This window comes from Nomascus leucogenys, chromosome 8 (assembly GCF_006542625.1).
Source record: "Nomascus leucogenys isolate Asia chromosome 8, Asia_NLE_v1, whole genome shotgun sequence".
NCBI classification, from domain to species: domain Eukaryota; kingdom Metazoa; phylum Chordata; class Mammalia; order Primates; family Hylobatidae; genus Nomascus; species Nomascus leucogenys.
Window position 1 is genome coordinate 82,756,380 of NC_044388.1, and position 18,010 is coordinate 82,774,389.

At 40.0% G+C, this 18,010-nt stretch overlaps 1 protein-coding gene and 1 long non-coding RNA gene across 7 annotated transcripts in view; one reads left to right on the plus strand and one right to left on the minus strand.

The window, feature by feature from the left end:
- Window positions 1-18,010, minus strand: part of TEK (TEK receptor tyrosine kinase) — a 124,164-nt gene that overhangs the window by 68,607 nt on the left and 37,547 nt on the right. For all 5 annotated transcript variants that reach the window (XM_003263990.3, XM_003263989.3, XM_030817596.1 and 2 more), the window contains exon 2: window positions 5,020-5,331. In XM_003263990.3, coding sequence (XP_003264038.1) covers window positions 5,020-5,331 — 312 coding nt within the window. The remainder of the gene's footprint in view (window positions 1-5,019; window positions 5,332-18,010) is intronic.
- LOC115836376 lies at window positions 513-10,627 on the plus strand. Of its 2 annotated transcripts, none has more exons than XR_004031407.1 (4): window positions 513-2,400; window positions 5,137-5,255; window positions 6,197-6,446; window positions 10,522-10,627. It is a non-coding gene; the product is annotated as an uncharacterized LOC115836376 (long non-coding RNA). The 2 variants fall into 2 exon arrangements; XR_004031408.1 differs by having other exon boundaries at window positions 513-1,915.

Consider the following 18,010-nt stretch of genomic DNA (forward strand, 5'->3'; position numbering starts at 1 on the left):
ATAGCTAAAGCCTCATCTATTAGTGGGGCCTTAAAAGTCCTCATCTGATATATATTTGATAAAGACTAAGTTAGTAATACACATACAGTTGCTAGGGGAATGTCAGGCATACAAGTATTTAGGAAAACGTGTGGTACAAATCGAGGCTCGAGAATAATTGTGGTGGCCGGGCGCACTGGCTCACACCTGTAATCCCAGCACTTTAGGAGGCCGAGGCGGGTGGATCACAAGGTCAGGAGACGGAGACCACCCTGGCCAACGTGGTAAAACCCCGTCTCTACTAAAGATACAAAAACAAGCTGGGCATGGTGGTGCGCACCTGTAGTCCCAGCTACTCGGGAGGCTGAGGCAGGAGAATGGCGTGAACCCACGGGGCAGAGGTTGCAGTGAGTCAAGATCACGCCACTGCACTCCAGCCTGGGTGACAGAGCAAGACTCCGTCTAAACAAACAAACAAAAAAGAATAATTGTGGAATGAAAGTATAAATGAACTAAACTGTTTCAGATTTTCCCATTTTCTTTTCTTGATGCTTTTAACATATTCCTTTGTGTTATTTAGGTGCAAATGGCTCTTCTCTATCAACTTCATAAATTATGTTTGGGAAGTTTGATATTTTTAATATAAAGCTATTTCTCAAATGAAAGTAGGAATAAAATAACCCTCTTTCTTCTAATGGATCAGTTTGAAACAGGTCTTTGGATCTGAAAATGTATCAAACTTTATATATAATTTCCTACCCCCAAATGAAATCACCAATGAGATTTGAGTCAAACTGCTGTTGACTATTTTGGATGATGCCATTGATAAAATCCAGTTTGGCTGTTTGGGGTGTGTGAGCCAATTTAAGCTGTGTTTTGGCACATCTCAAATGGATTTTCCACTTCCTCCACAGATGTACGAGTCAGCAGCAAGCAGGAATATATTGATGTTTATTTTATCCTGCTGTGTCCCTAGGCAGGCATTTCTGAGTTTCCATGATGTTTTAATAACGAATTAATAGTGACATGAAAACACAGTTTTGGAGGTTTTTCCTGATTCACCATAAAAGATTTCACTTTCCTCAAACCAGATTTCCCCCACTGGATGGTCAGCAAGAAAAACAGAACCTGTTCATCAGCCCAAGATGCTGTTATTGTTAAAATACAGGAGAGAACATACCACCTATTTTTCCATTTTGTGTAAAACTCCATAATATGTTAATGCATAGTAAACATTTCTACAATTGAGTAGGATAATTGTCTCACCAATTTATTACTCAAAGAAATTACAATAATCAGTTGTTAAACACTGTGAAGCAGATAATGTCATTGGTAATAAAGTGCCTCATTTAATTTTCAAATATGTGTGATAAAATCTCTATCCTTATTTTTTTTCACATGAGGAAAAAATATGACTTCAATTACGTAACTTGTCCTGAGCCACACCACTCAGTTGCAGAGGCAGACTCGAACCCATATCTGTCTGACTTCCACTCTCATACCTCTACTCTGTGCCCTGGGTTGCTTTTTAGGGCTTCAGGTAGGATCATTGTACTTTATAAAACAGAGCTCAGAATCAGGGAGAGTTGTTAATATTAAGTGAGAATGATATCCAAAGGGTAGTGTAGTGGTAATGAATACTGGCTCTGAAGTCAGATCACTTGGCATCAAATGCCATTCCCACCATTTACAAGCTGCTATTATTCTTATTACTATGTACCTTATTTTGCAATATATTGCTTTACCTAAGCTTTTAGGGACACATTCACTGTGTAAATCAATGCTTCTTGTATATACCAACTTATTTAAGACAAAACAATTTTGTAGGTATTATTATACCCATTTCACAGATGATGAAAAATGAGACCAATAGAAGTTAAATAACTTGCCAAAGGCCACACAGCTGGTGAGTGATGGAGAAAGAATTAAAACTCAGGTGAGTATAACTCTAAAAGCCATCTTCTCGTTAGTGTTTCTCACTGTCCAGGTCTGCCTTTGCCTCTTTTAACTGAAGTTAAGCCATCCTTTACAGTTTGGGGGGATCATTACAGTGGGTTTTTAACTCCCAATGTTCTGGTCCAGTTTGCTTTACATGTTCTCATTTATACATTGTCAAGGATGACCTCAGGACAGCGCAGCAAGGACACAGTGGCACTTCACATTTTGTTCCCACGAAATGACTGGGACATAATCTCAGATCGTCTTCCTTTAGAATGTGGAAACATCAGCAGAAGAACATTAGTCTTTATACAAGTCAAATCCAAAATGACACATGTGAAAAATAATAGAGCTGACTTTCAGCCATGATAGCTTTGGCACACCTCACATCCCTTTGTTCAACCTCTCTTCCCTCAACGGAGAGCTGCATTCCTGGGAATTTCTGTTGTGCGCTTTTCCCACTTGCCCTGCTGTCATTTAAAGGTGAACATTCTAGTTTTGCTAAGAAAACCCTTTCCTTCATTTGTAATGAATAGCAATTTTATTACTTTTGACCTTAAAATGAGTTTGCTGCCTTCAAATCTTTTCATTACTACCATTAATAAATTCAAAGAAATATTTTCAGGATGACCCCAGTTAGAGGCTAACTCTAAACTCCTGCTACTCAAAGCGTGGTCCATGGTCGAGCAGATTCTTACCACCTGGGACCTGAGTAGAACTGCAGAATCCCAAGACTGTCCCAAACAACCTATTAAATCAGAGTCTGCATGTTTACAAGACCTACAGGTGATCTGTAAGCATGTTCAACTTTAAAAAGCATTGATCTAAAAAAAATGCAGACTACAGGTGGTTGGATTATAAAAGAAACAGCCAATCAGCAATGCGTAGAGGTGTGTTACTTAACTGGATCAGCTTTCTAAAAGTCAGGCCTAGTGGGCTCACACCTGTAATCCGAGCACTTTCAGAGGCCAACGTGGGAGGATGGCTTGAAGCTACTAGTTTAAGACCAGCCTGGGCAGCAAAGCAGGACCTTGTATCTATGAAACATTTTTTTAATTAGCCAGGCATGGTGGTGCATGCCTGTAGTCCCAGCTACTTGGGAGGCTGAGGTGGGAGTATGGCATGAGCCCAGGAGGTCAAGGCTGCAGTGAACTATGATTGTGCCACTGCCCTCCAGCCTGGGCAACAGCAAGACCCTTGTCTTTAAAAAAAACAAACAAACAAAAAAATCAAACCCCTAAACAGCTGACAATGTCATTATTTTATGTAATGACAAGTCCTCAGTCCACAGCTCCTGTGGTGTGATGATATTAATTTGGAAAAGATTCCTTCATTTTAGGAATCAGCAGCCCAGACAAAGTGGCTGATAGGGGAGAGGCCAGATCATTCCAGGCAGAACAAAGAGAGGTCACCTTAGCTGGAATTCTGTACCTTCCTCCCAGCAGACAGCATCAAGGGCACCAGAAGTCTGCCCACCTGTCCAGGCCTGGAACCTTAGAATACGATTATTAAATAATGTTTGCAACACCATCTCCTTCAACTGCCATCACATAGGTGGACTGGTCTAAAGATTTAGCTTAAGGCCCACTTTTATTTTGAGAGAAAGACATCATCACATCATCGCCTTGTGGGGTGGCAGCAAGTCTTAATAATCCTCCCTTAGAGGAGGCCTTCAAAATCCTCCTGGCAAAATTCTGGTGTTTTCTGAGCTGGACCTGGGTACTCGACTGCTAAAATTAAATCATGGTCCTTTTCCAAGAATGGTAGCCTGCAAAGAGGGCCCTAATTCTTCATCCCTCCCTGTATCCCTGACTCTTTGTCATTTCAGTTTGTAGTGCCCTCTCACTCTGACACTAGGTTCAGCTACTTAACTGGCTTAGGTTGATAAAATGAAGCAGAAGTGATAGTGTACAGTTCTGAGTCTAGGTTGCAAACAGCCTCATGTCTACATCTCATGTATATGAGATGTAGATGGTAGTGGTACAAAAAAATAGGAACACGTGAGGCTCCTGGCAACCTAAGCTGAGAATTGTACACTATGACCTTACACTACCTCAGCCTGCTATAGTATGAGGAACTAAGCAAAGTTGCCCCAGCCAAGGCCAGCCTACTAAGCCTATAGCCAGGCAACACTATATATGTAAGGAATCCCAGCCAAGGTCAATACAGCCATCTGATCAACACAGCTGGCTTAGACTCACAAGCTGTAAATGCTCATTATTGTATGCCACGGTGGTTTGTGGTTCTGTTACATAGTATTATTGTGGCAATAGAAAATTGATACACTGGCCAGGCATGGTGGCTCACGCCTGTAATCCCAACACTTTGGGAGGCCATGGCGGGCAGATCATGAGGTCAACAGATGGAGATCATCCTGGCCAATATGGTGACACCCTGTCTCTACTAAAAATACAAAAAATTAGCTGGGTGTGGTGGTGCTTGCCTGTAATCCCAGCTACTTGGGAGGCTGAGGCAGGAGAATCGCTTGAACCTGGGAGGCGGAGGTTGCAGTGAGCCAAAATCATGCCACTGCACTCTAGCCCAGTGACAGAGTGAGACTCCATCTCAAAAAAAAAAAAAAAAAGGGAAAAGAAAATTGATATATCAAATAACCAATTAAGTTACTGATGGATATTCCCCTTCTAAAATTCTTATTTATATTTAATTTTCTCCTGAAAATATTAACTTCCATTAAGGGTATTTAGGGACAAGCAAAGCAGTGTATCACATGAAAAATCAAATAAGAAAGCTCAAAATAGTCAGTAGTTTGGCAATGAACACTTGTTTTCATTGCTATGATTTTCATATTACATACATGTAACAGTCATCTATCCATAGGTACCATAATGCCCTTAGAACATATGAAATATTTCATCTCACAAAGTAGGCACAGTATCTAGTTAAGGGGTTGGACTGGGTAGTCTCCTTTATCTCTAACATTCCATGTACCAGACACGGTGATGCATGGAAAGAGACAGACAAGATCGTCAAGCTCTACACTCAGGTAGTGCATGCCCTGCCCCCGAGGGAGCAGCTGCCAAGACAAAAGGTGTGTGTGTGCCTCAGTGGGCCTCACCTGCCCAAAACTTAGGGACATGTTACCTTGTTGACGCATCTTCATGGTTCGTATCCTGATTGCCTCTCCTCGAACTCGCCCTTCACAGAAATAAGCACCATTGATCTTACTAGCCTTTTCTCTCTTCCAAACAACTTTTTTAGCCCATTCTCTGGTCACATCTTGAGTAACTTCCAGCGGATCCTGGTGCTGGTTCATTAAGGCTTCAAAGTCCCTTCCTATGGTGATGGGCTCATGGGGGCGCCACCCAGAGGCAATGCAGGTGAGAGATGTTTCGGCATCAGATACAAGAGGTAGGGAATTGATCAAGATCAAGTCCATGGCACCTTCCACAGTTCCTGAAAGGAAAGAGAGATAATAATGTATGACTAAGGTTATTAACATGACCCCATTGGGTAAACTGGTGCTCACAAAGCCTTGTCTTAAAGTTGTGTGAGGATTCTTTCTAAAATGCTATTCTGACCATGTGCCTATCTTCCACTGGACGAAATCCAGAACTCTTTACCAAGGCATCAAGACCCTTCATCAGCTAGACCCTGCTAACCTCTCCTGCCCCACTGCATACCCTAGTTGCAATGGATTACCCATTATTCCCCCAACAAGCCATGTACTAGACATAGCTGGGTATTCAGGAAATGCATGTTGTATTAAGATGAATTAATAATAATGACATAATCATTATTCATTATATTTAATTATTAGTTATCAATTGATGCTAATGTGATACTGTCACAATAATAAAGTATTCTAAAGAAATATATCAACTACATAAACTTATGCCTTATAGATTCTCATTTTTAAAGAATTGCGCAATTCCACATTAAATACCTCAAGATAAGTGACAGACAGTGACTACGTGAAGTCTGCATTTCCCTCAGGGCCTCATTTACTCCATCCGGATTCTTGTAAAGATTAAATAAAATACATAACTTGCCAACCACTTTGTCTGTTATATATTGCATACTCAGTGATTATTATTTCATTTCTCTTTATTCTGTTTCCTGAACACTTAGCCCCAAATCTTACCCTCTCCCCAAATGTAAAAACAAAACCCTACCCAAACTTTAAATTTTATTTTATGAATTTGTTCTGTAAATGAGGAAGTACACTTTTAACAAGAAAATCCTCTCACGTTATTTTCTCACTATTTCTCTTTCTTTCTCTCTCTCCCCTCACCATCCCTCCCTTTTTTGATTCCTAAAGGTTCTAACATGAGCAGATAGAGTCTGTGCCTATTCTCTCCTCTTTAAATGTGGAAATATCAGGGATAGAAAATGTTCTCTAGCTCCAGTGATGGTTGGCTCTCAAATCTGCATAAAACAATGGGGAGACTGGAAAGATCAATTGAGTGATGAGGGCCCAACTAGAGTATCGGAGACCTTTGTGTAGAAGTGATTCAAATAAGCTACATGTTATCTTATTGAATACCCATTAAATTCGGCAACTCTGTGAGGTATGCACCATTATCTCAATTTTAAATATGAAGAAATGAAGGCTCAAAAGATTGAGCAGTTAGTTTCATTTTCACAGCTATTGAAGGCAGAGCTGGGATTCAAATGCTCACTGGTCTTTCATTCCTTGAATACAAGATGCTCTTTCCTACCTCAAAGCCTTTGCTGTTCCTTCTGCCTGGAATGCTTTTCTCCACTCTTGGCATGGCCACCTTCTGCTTGTCCTTTGGGTCTCAGCTGAAGTGCCACTTTCTCATAAAAGGCTTCTCTACCTGCCTTATCTGTAATACGTATACACACTCATCCCATTGACCTCTAATTTGGCCTATTTTATTCATAAAGATTACCATAATTTGTGATTATTTTATTTACTCCCTCTCTAAATGGTAAACTCCAAATGTTCTGTATAGGAACAGGAATTTAGGAATTGGTTTACAATGGAATATTCTCCCTAATCTCAACATATAGACGACTTAAGTATTTGTTGGATGAGTGGATGGATGGATGGATGGGCAAATTTTATTTCAGATCTGCCTGATTCAAGTCCATCCATTTGCTTGGCTTCCAACTCTAGAATAATAAGGTTAAAAATGAAAGTGCAGGCTGGGCACGGTGGCTCATGCCTGTAATCCCAGCACTTTGGGAGGCCGAGGCAGGGGGATCACCTGAGGTCAGGAGTTTGAGACCAGCCTGGTCAATGTGGTGAAACCTTGTCTCTATTAAAAATACAAAAATTAGCCGGGTGTGGTGGTGGGTGCCTGTAATCCCAGCTACTCAGGAGGCTGAAACAGGAGAATCGCTTGAGCCTGGGAGGCAGAGGTTCCAGTGCTGCACTCCAGCCTGGGCAATAAAGAGCAAAATTCTGTCTCAAAAAAAAAAAAAAAAAAAAGTGCTCCCCCGAGTCTGAACTGACCTCCTTGCCCATATTTAACTGTTTTGGGGGAAAAAAACATTATCCCCAATGTTTTGGGGAAAAAAATTACAATTTTTACAAAATGCCAAAGAAAAGTAATCAATGACTGCTGAGCATTTAAGGCTTACCCATTCATTTACCAGAATTTTTGAGCACATACTTATGTCAAGCATTGTACCTGATATAAAGTCCTCATACAATTTGTTTTTAATGGCAATTGCCAGTGTTTACTGTATTCAGTGATGTTTTGAGGATAATCTGGGTACAAATTAAACCTTTATCTGAATGATTAGGAAGAAAAATTTCCAAGTCAAGTCTTCATGTAAGCAGGAGTTACAGCTGCATTTTATTGTAATATTAACTCATTACATGAGATTAAGGGAGAAAATCTCCACTAGAGTGAGTTCCCAAACCTGGCCTTGAAGCATCATTTTACTTCTACCCTCACTGGTAACTTTTAAGATCTCAGGACAGAGAATACCAGTTAGGATAATAAAAACATTGAAAGAGACGATGAGCTACAAAGCCTAGCAGTGGAATTACAGCCTCCAAAAATAACACCAGCACACACCTCCCCTTCCACGTACATAGCCAGGCCTGACTCTGAGTGAACACCACCTCATCTCTTACACTCACACATTCCAGGCATGTTCCAGAAAGAGTCATCAAGAGGAAGGAAACACTGTAATTCTTTCAACTCCAGTTCAATCCAGCCCCATTTCTAGGGCCAGTCAAGAGTCTTGCCAAAACCACAGGATCTGCTCTGAACTCACAGCAGTGGCAGTGGCAGTGGCCGTGGTTTATTTAATAGCTTTAGGAAATAATAGAAAATGCAGTTGATTTGAAAAGACAACCACGCTATGTGTAAATTATTTCTAGGTATGGATCTAGTTTTTCCTCTTGCTCCCTTCAGAGATCTCCCTTAACTTTCAGTGACGGAAAATGAAATTCGGGTCTCTGGGACTCTGGGCTTGACTATACTTCACTGCCCTTGTTCAGCATGCCGGTTAAGGAAGCCCTCTTCCACCCGCCAGCACTCTGTCCTTTGTAACCCCATTTACAGTATCAGAAGGATCTTCTTTGTGAGCTTTGGGTATAAGAAGACATACCTACCAGCTTCCAAGGATGGGTCTTGAAAATCGCCTTTTTAGTTTTCTTAAAATGAGAATCTATAGTTGTATTTGCTAGTATCTGCCTAGAGAATTTCTAGAAGGTGACACATAAGAACAATGATGACCTATTCGGGGGAACTGGGTAGTTGGGGCACAATGGTAAAAGGAAGACTTTTCACTATACACTTGTGTGTACTGGCTTTTGAACAGTTTGACTATTAGTCACACATAAAAATTAAATGTAAAAAAAAAAAAGTTATGGCCCATTCCTTAAAAAGGGGCAGCTGGAGGCTGGGCATGGTGGCTCATGCCTGTAATCCCAGCACTTTGGGAGGTCGAGTCAGGCGGATCACTTGAGGTCAGGGAGGGATAGCATTAGGAGAAATACCTAATGTAGATGACAGGTTGATGGGTGCAGCAAGTCACCATGGCATGTGTATACCTATGTAACAAACCTGCACGTTCTGCACATGTATCCCAGAACTTAAAGTGTAATATAAATAAATAAATAAGAGAGAGAAAGAGAGAGAGAGAAAATGGCAGCTGGAAAAGAATCAAGAGCCATGGACATATATGTCCCTTTATGTCTCATCCTTCATCCCCATATCCACTCCAAATCTCAAATTACATCCAAATAATGCATTTTTCTCTTTCTCTCTTCTTTGGACTAATAATAGGAAATGTCATTTATGTCACAATGCTGAAAAATAAAGGAGTTAAAATTTAACGCTGAAAAAAAAAGTAGCCAAACTTAGCCTTTCAGAAAGAATAGAGCAGAGGCTCCACGACAATGAGTACAACTGTGGTCCGTGGCTTCTTGAAAGAGTTCTGCTGCTGACACCATGAAGGGCATGGCTGCAACTGCATATCTGGTGCCACTGAAGACATTTTCTATTAGAGACATTTCCTGAGAATCATTGCCAGAAGACAGATCCTATCTGGGCTCATACCAATATCAATCTCTCTGCTTAATACCCTTTCTTACATTATAGCGCTATCCTCTCCAAATCATGTTGGGGACGGATAATGAGTTGTTTCATCACAACCATATCTAAAGGGCTCTGATCAAGTTCATTAATAGTTTAATTCATACTTCTATCATGAAGGCTAATAATTTGCTAAAATGAGATGCATATTTAATATCACACATCCTATAAGTTTTAGAGATTAATGCTATTTTTCCTTAACAAAGATCTCTCAAACACTTTTTTTTTGAGATGGAGTCTAGCCCTGTCGCCCAGGCTGGAGTACAATGGTGCGATCTCGGCTCACTGCAACTTCCGCCCCCTGAGTTCAAACGAATCTCCTGCCTCAGCCTCTCGAGTAGCTGGGATTACAAGTGCCCGCCACCACGCCCAGCTAAATTTTTTTGTATTTTTAGTAGAGGCGGGGTTTCACCATGTTGGCCAGGCTGGTCTTGAACTCCTGACCTCGTGATCCACCCGCCTCGGCCTCCCAAAGTGCTGGGATTACAGGTGTGAGCCATGCGCCCAGCCTCAACGCTTTTTCAATGTTTGCATAAAAGTGTGTCCTTGTTTATAAGGAAATACTTGGCATTGTGGCATGACGTCTGCCAAGTTAATAACCAAGCATCACAATTAAAGCAGAACAATGCTCTAAAATGTTTTGCTCACTGTATTTTCTGTGTGCTATATTGAACAGTATCTAATCTTTCTTAGTCACATCTTCTCACTAAATCTTATTATGGTGAACTCAAAATGTTGTTTAACTCTAGTTTTTATATTTACATTTTCTTGTATTCAATATTGCTATGAATAATGAGCCATTAACTAAGACATGGGAATATTTTTATTTAAAAATAGTTGGCACATGTATACATATGTAACAAACCTGCACATTGCGCACATGTACCCTAAAACTTAAAGTATAATAAAATTAAAAATAAATCTATAAAAGTATAAAAAAATAGTTATAGAAATTATTGTGGGCCTGAATCAACATCCATAATAGAATTTAATTACATTAGAAACTAGAAACAGAGCCATGTTAAACTGTGTTTAAAGAAACTGTAATTTCTCATTTTCTTAAAAGGTGCTACAGAAGTTTCTGAGAGTGGAAGAGGTGAAATCAACAGAATGGACTCTAGACCCACACCCTCACCCGCTCCCAGTGAGCTGCTCAACTTTATTTTATTTTTTTGCGGGGTGGGGGGTGGGGGGGTTTCATATAAGATTCTATTTGAAAGAAAAAAGTTTTGCTTAATTAAAAACATAAAACCTCAAAGGTCATCAATTTTCATTTTTTCACAGGTGAAGGGGATGAAAGGTTAAACATATCAATGAAAATACACTCCACTGCAGCACAACATGCTTGCTCCAATTAGCTTTTTTTTTTCCACATTCCAGTTCAGATACAGCTGCAGATGAAATCAAGTTCTGATTTACCCAGTTCCCTGATCTTCGAAGTGTTGGCAAGCTAGGAGAAAATTTTAGGCAGGTTAAATTATGCCATCGCAGGCTTATTCCCTTGTGCTTCTTACTACCTCAGAATTGTAGTATTGGGTGGAATTCTGCTAATGTGTGTTTGGAATAATGCATCATGTCTTCAGAACAACTAACTGTATGGTCACTGTACGGTTTTTTGGAAATTTGGTATTAGCTGTGGTTAAATTTTTCAAAAGGTGTTCATGGTCATTTCATCTTTGTAACAGAAGTAGATATCTTAAAGTTCTAAATATTTGAAATACCAATTAGCACTTCCTTGGCCAAAGGCATTTCAGAAATCAGGGAATTGGCAATGAACTGAAAAGGTCTGAGTCAAAAGCATTTCTGGAATTAAGGCCGTGGCAATGAGCCGAAGAAGCAAAGACAACTCCCAAACTATCCAGGATATTTTGCAAAATTGTTTGGATTTTAGTTTAGGTTTTTTGTTTTTGCTGTCCTGAAAAAGAAAAATTATCTTCAGTTCAAAAAACACTCATTAAATTGTTTATATGTCCATTCATTCATTTACCAAGCAGACTTACTGCATGCTGCCCCTGTGCCAAGTACTGCACTTGGCCCTGGAGACACAGCAGTGAATATACAACCCTCTCGTAGCTTATAGACAAATGTAGGAGACAGACATGGAAAACTAATCACATAAACACATAAATACAGATAGGTACTAAGAGAGAGAATTACAAGATGCTTATGAGACACCATAATGGTAAACTTTATCAGACTTGACTGTTTTGGAGGAGGGTTTGTGGACTTTTGGCCTAAAGGAAAGCTGGGGTTAGCCAGGCAAAGCAAGAGAGAGATGAGAAGATAATCAGAAAAATCTTGCCCAAAATGGCAACTACTGAGCAGTACTCATTTTTCAAAAATGAGTTTTTAGTAGGACTCACTTCTAGAATATTCTTTCTCTATCTTAAAGTTGCTATTAATTTCTTTTTGTTGGGCCCTAAGAACTACCAGCACTATTCCTCTGTGTCAACCCTATGTTAAAGTATTTGCAGTATCTTTTCTGCCTTCTTGTCTCCCCTGAAGAAATCCAGTTCCCAGGCATGTTTCCAACACTTTAATCCTTTTTTATTCTCTGTCATCCTTTTGTGTATGTAGTAAGTCTCTGAGCAATAACTTCTTCCTCAAGATTCTTTCCAAGATGATATTGGGCAGCTAACAAGAAGATACCAAAATATACAAGACTGGAAATAACTAAAGGAAGCTGCTAACATTTTTATTGTATAGCTGGGAGTTCAGAGTTATCCAGGGGCATCCTGGATGTGACTGGGCTGTGACTCTCTAAAAACAAACTCCTGTTCTCACCCAGGAGTTGTATGTACCAAGCCAGTTTCCCCAAAGGCCATGCCCGTTTCCCATCCCTGCTTTCCAGCCAAATGGGACCCTTGTCTGTCTGCTGGAGGGAATGACATCCTCTCCCCACCTTCAAACACCGGAAATTTTCCATCTAGGCCAAATAACACATGTGTTAGTTAGAATGAGGATCAGTCAGCTGGCAGGAAACTTTGTATTTCCAGGGAATAGACAGAGCATCCACACAACGAGACTTTACTGAACATTCGTTTATACGCAAACTCCATTCTGTGAGGCAGTGGGGTGCAGCAAGCATGGTTCCATCAAATGAAGGTTTGTTTACACCGGAAGAGGTTTTACAGACTGCTTGGTGCAAGCCTCACACCTTATTTTTTTGAGACAGTGTCTCACTCTGTCACCCAGGCTGCAGTGCAGTGGTGCAGTCACTGCTCACTGCAGCCTCGAACTCATGGGCTCAAGTTATCCTCCCACCTCAGCCTCCTGAATAGCCAGGACTACAGGCATGCAACACCCCTCCCCCCGGCTAATCTTTACATTTTTTGTAGAGATGGGGTATCACTGTGTTGCCTAGGCTGGTCTCGAACCTCTGGGCTCAAGTGAAGCTCCTGCCTTGGCCTCCCAAAATGCTGGGATTACAGGCATAAGCCAACATGCCTGGCCAAGCTTTACACATCGTAACAGGCAATCTGAGGCATATAGAAAAGAGACCAGTTGGTGATTGCACAAAACGTAGTGGTAGAGCCAGCCGTCAAGTGCTGATTTCTCTCCAGGGCCCTTTCTGTCACCCCAGAGTAGCAGTGTTAACAGCCAAGTCCTTAGTGTGAGGGAATATGGAATGTATACACATCTGGCAGGAGGGCACCTGGAGAATCCTGGAGTTTGGTAGAAATTGGGGGAAGAGAAAAAAGATTTTGAGGAGAGGTGGCTAAAAAGCTAGAACGGGTACAGAACAGAGAAATTGAGAATATCTAGAGAGGAGTTTTGGCCACCTTACAGATTCCCTTAAGCCTGGCAGTGCTGCCTCATAATCTTCCCTATTCACTTTGTCTCAAGAGTGGGACGCTCTCGAAATGCGCCATGTTTATCAGCACCAGGATACCTGGTATGGGAAAAATGCATCTTTGGAACCAGACCACCTTTTTCTGGGCTCTTCTCCTGATTCAATTACTTGCCAAGTTCCCATCCACCCTTATGCTGCTCAAAGACGTGCATACCCACACCCACAACCAAGCATATCTATCTTCCAAGACAGCACTGAACAAAACTCAGTGTCTCCTCAATGCCCTGATCTTCTGCTCCCAACAGAGAAGGCAATTTGACTGATTTGCCTGCACAAAGAGGAGAACAAGCAAGAATCGCTCAAAGTGACAATTCACTGAGAACGATTGGAGGAGCAAACCAAATAAACGAGTCTATAATGGAAGAAATTCAGGATTATATTTGCTAAGAGGAAATTGACAAAAGAAGTCACCTAGCCTTCCTAGCAGGCCTGAGATTATACCATGTAGAAAAGGAAGCTGACAATTTGTATTATATAATACATAATAAACACAATGCTAAGTGCTTTACAAACATTGCCCACTTGAATTCTCACACTCTTGAAGGAAAGCATTTACAATCAATTTTATAAGTTAAAAAACCCTGAAATTCAGGAACGTTTAGGGATATGCCCAAGGTCACATAAGTAGAAAGACAGAATTTGAACCTATGTCTCACTAAGTTCCATTACTACCTACCATGCTTTAGTCTAAACACCATCTAAAAGTCAATTTTGCCCATCACTGTATCTCTAACAATGAGCATAATGCCTGGTTCATAATAGGTATTCCATAAATATCGATGAATGAATAAATAAATGAGTGAGTGAGATTGGCCTTCAGTGAATGAATTCACTCAATAAACCTTTACTTTATTACTATGGGCTGGGCTCTGTGCTGCTTTCTGTGGGTCAAGAAAATAATAAAAAATAAAATATGGTTTCTGCCTTCAAAAAGCTTACATTCTGGCCATCCAATGTCATGAAGAAAAGACACTGATAGATTTGATCACAGAAAAAGCCAAAACCTTCTATACAGCAAAAGATTATATAAATGAAGTTAAATGACCAAGCAGAAAAATACTGTTACATGTAAAACTTATGTTACATGTAAAACTTAAGGAGTTAATATGTATAACATATAAAGAAATTCCATAAGTCAATGAACCAATAGCAATTCACAGAGAAGGAAACACAAACAGCCAATCACAGTAGATTCAAGAAGAAGTGGTCACAATATTTTGCATTTCATTCCATCAAGAAGTGGAGTTTCTTTCTCCATCTCTTGAATCTAGGCTTGGCCATGGGACTTCTTTTGATCAATGGAGCATTAGCCAATGTGGCATAAGCAGAGGCTTGAAAAGTGCTTGCCCACTGGGCTCTCCCACTGGGCTTGCACTCTCTTGCTGCTCTGTGGAACCCTGAGGCCATCATGAGGAGACGCCAAGACCAACCTGCTAGAGGATGAGAGACCAATCCAGCTTAAGCCAAAGAGTTTCCCAGATGACCTACAGAAGCATAAGTCATAATAAATGTTTGCTGTTTTGCCATTATGTTTTGGATGCCTTGTTACTCATCAAAAGCTCATAACATGTGAAAAGTTGAAAAGATGTTTAACCTGACCACAGATCTCAAAATACAAACTAATAAGACATCTCATTATTTGCCTATCAAATTGTCAAAGAATGGAGGGGGTCATAATATCTGGTGCTGGCTGTTAAATAGAAACACCTATATTGTTGATAGGCAGTGTAATTAGTAAAACATGTTTACAGGACGTGCTTGCAATATATACAATAATTGAAAAGTTATATAAAAGCTAACCCTAATTCATCACTTATTATATGTCAGGTACTACTCTAAGTGTGTCAACACATAATAACTCAATCCTCATAGCAATCTAGGGAGTAGGTACTATGACTGTTTCCATTTAACAGAAAAGGAGACTATGACAAAGAGAGATTAAATACTTGGTGATTGTTACACAGCTAATTTGTAGCAGAGCTGAGATTGAAATTTAGGCGGACTGGTTTCACTCCATGCTTTCAACAATTAAACTATATTACACCATCTCACATCAAAAATGTCTAACAATTCAATGAAGTTGTTTTCAACAAATAATATTGGAACAGTTGGACGTCAATACGCAAAAACAGACCCCTAACCTAAAACCACCCATGTATATAAAAATTCACTAAAAATAGATCATGTAAAACATTAAAATACAAAACTTTTGGTATACAGAAGAAAATCTTCATGACACTGGAGTTAGAAAGTGATTGTTGGCTATGACACCAAAATTTAGCTGTCACAGACACCATGAATAAAAAAGAAATTGATACACTGAATTTTATTAATATTTAAAACTTTAGTCTATGGAAGACATTGTTAAGAAAATATAAAGATAAACCATGAACTGGGAGAAAATATTTGCAAATCACATATCTGGCAAATGACTTGCATCCAGAATGCATAAAAAGCTCTCAAAACTCAACAGTAAGAAAACAAAATTTTTTTAAATGAGCAAAAGATTTGAGACATTTCACCAGAGAAAATGTATAGATGGCAAATAGGCACACAAGATGTTTAATATCATTAACCATTATGGAAATGCTAAGTGAAACCACAAGGAGATAGTGCTACAAACCTATTAGAACAGATCAAAAAAAAAAGAAAAAAGAAAACCTGATAATACTCAGTGCTAGACAGAATGTGTGGCAACTGCAATTCTCGTCCATTGATGGAAGTAATGCAAAATGGGTGGTGTAGCCACTGTGGAAATTGGTTTAACAATTTCTTATAAAGTTAAACATACACTTACATATCACCCAACAATCCCACTTGTAGGCATTTACCCTTCAGAAATGAAAATTTATATTCATACAAAGAATGTTGGCCGGGCGCAGTGTCTCACGCCTGTAATCCCAGCACTTTGGGAGGCTGAGGCGGGTGGATCCTGAGGTCAGGAGATGGAGACCATCCTGGCTAACACGGTGAAACCCCGTCTCTACTAAAAATACAAAAAATTAGCTGGGCATGGTGGCGGGCACCTGTAGTCCCAGCTACTCGGGAGGCTGAGGCAGGAGAATGGCGAGAACCTGGGAGGTGGAGCTTGCGGTGAGCCGAGATCACGCCACTGCACTCCAGCCTGGTTGACAGAGCGAGACTCCGTCCCACCACCCCACCCCCAAAAATAAAAAGAATGTTTATAGCAGCTCTGTTTATTCATAATCACCCCAAACCGGAAGCACCCAAATATCCTTCAGTGGATAAATGCATAAACAAGCTATAGTATATCCATGCTACTCAACAATGAAAAGAAAAAAACTATTGCTACTTGCAACAACAAGGCATTATGCTGAGTGAAGAAGCTAAAATCATCTTCTACCTACTGTCCGACTGCATTTATATGACGTTCTAAGAAAGGCAGGCCTGTAGGGATAAGACCAGATGCGTGGCTGCCAAGGATTAGGGCTGGGAGAAATGTGACTACAAAGGAGCAGCACAACAAAGATTTTTCGGGTGATGGTACTATTCTGTATCCTGATCGTTGTTCTTAGTGGCAGATACATGCGTGTATGTGTTAAAACTCATAGAGTTGTATACACGCAAAAGCCAATTATACTGTATATTAATTTTAACAATTATAATAAAAATGTATCTTGCATGTTTACCAGGAAAAATATGCAAAGATATGGCAAGGATATTCATTGCAGCATATAGCCACAAACTGTAAACAATATAAAGCTCATCAACAGAAGCATCTTTAAATAAATAATGGTACATACATATAATAGAGTATTATAAGTTTGCATGAGCCTTGAAATATAAAGCGAAGAAAACAAGATATAGAACAGAACAGTGACATCTAAGCTTAGAATTCATACACCAACCTGATAACAGTGTTACTGTTGCTGATAAAATTGGCAGGCACATGGGGGCTGAGAGAAGCAGCAGCATAGAAGATATTCACTTATTGCTTTGCATGCTTAGTTTTGTATTTCATTTCCTCTATAATTTTAAAATAAAGATTTTTATTTATAGGAAGGCACACACAACTAATCTAATGACATTGTTCTAATTAAATATTGACATGTTTGTCTTCTTCCTTAGACAATGAGCTTTCTGTCTTCAACGCCCCAGCACCAAGCACTGTGGTTGACAGACTACACATTTTAAATATGTATGAGGTGAATTGGAGCAATTCTAGCAGTAATTGAAAGTAATACATCTTAAACCCAGGCGACTATTTTGTGAATTACTAATTGCCTGACATGATTAACAGGACAGTGGAGTCATTAAGAACTTTGGTCTTGAAGTTCTGTCTTAGTTTCCTCATGTGTAAAACAGGGCGATAGCTTCTAAATCATTGATTTCTGTGTAAAGGACTATTTGTATTATCACGGCACAAAGCTAGTTTGATCAAGTAAATCTGTGTGAAATTATGGTCTGTGTCAGCCCCAGAGGAAGACTGTTTTTAAAGTCATCTTGGAGCTAAGACATGCTTAGAAGGAAGGACGGCTCATGGCTTTGTGTCCTGCTGTGTGCTTACCCTCCCTCACACTTCAAACCCACATGGGCAGGAAACAGGCTGATCAAGAGCTAAGGAAGAGTTCCTGTGTTTCCTTCGAGAGTCCTTTGATTCTTGCCCCCTTTTTTACAGGGCTGACCTTAACAGGAGACCAGTTCTCTGCACGTGCAAGCAATTCTGGAAAAGCAGTTTCAC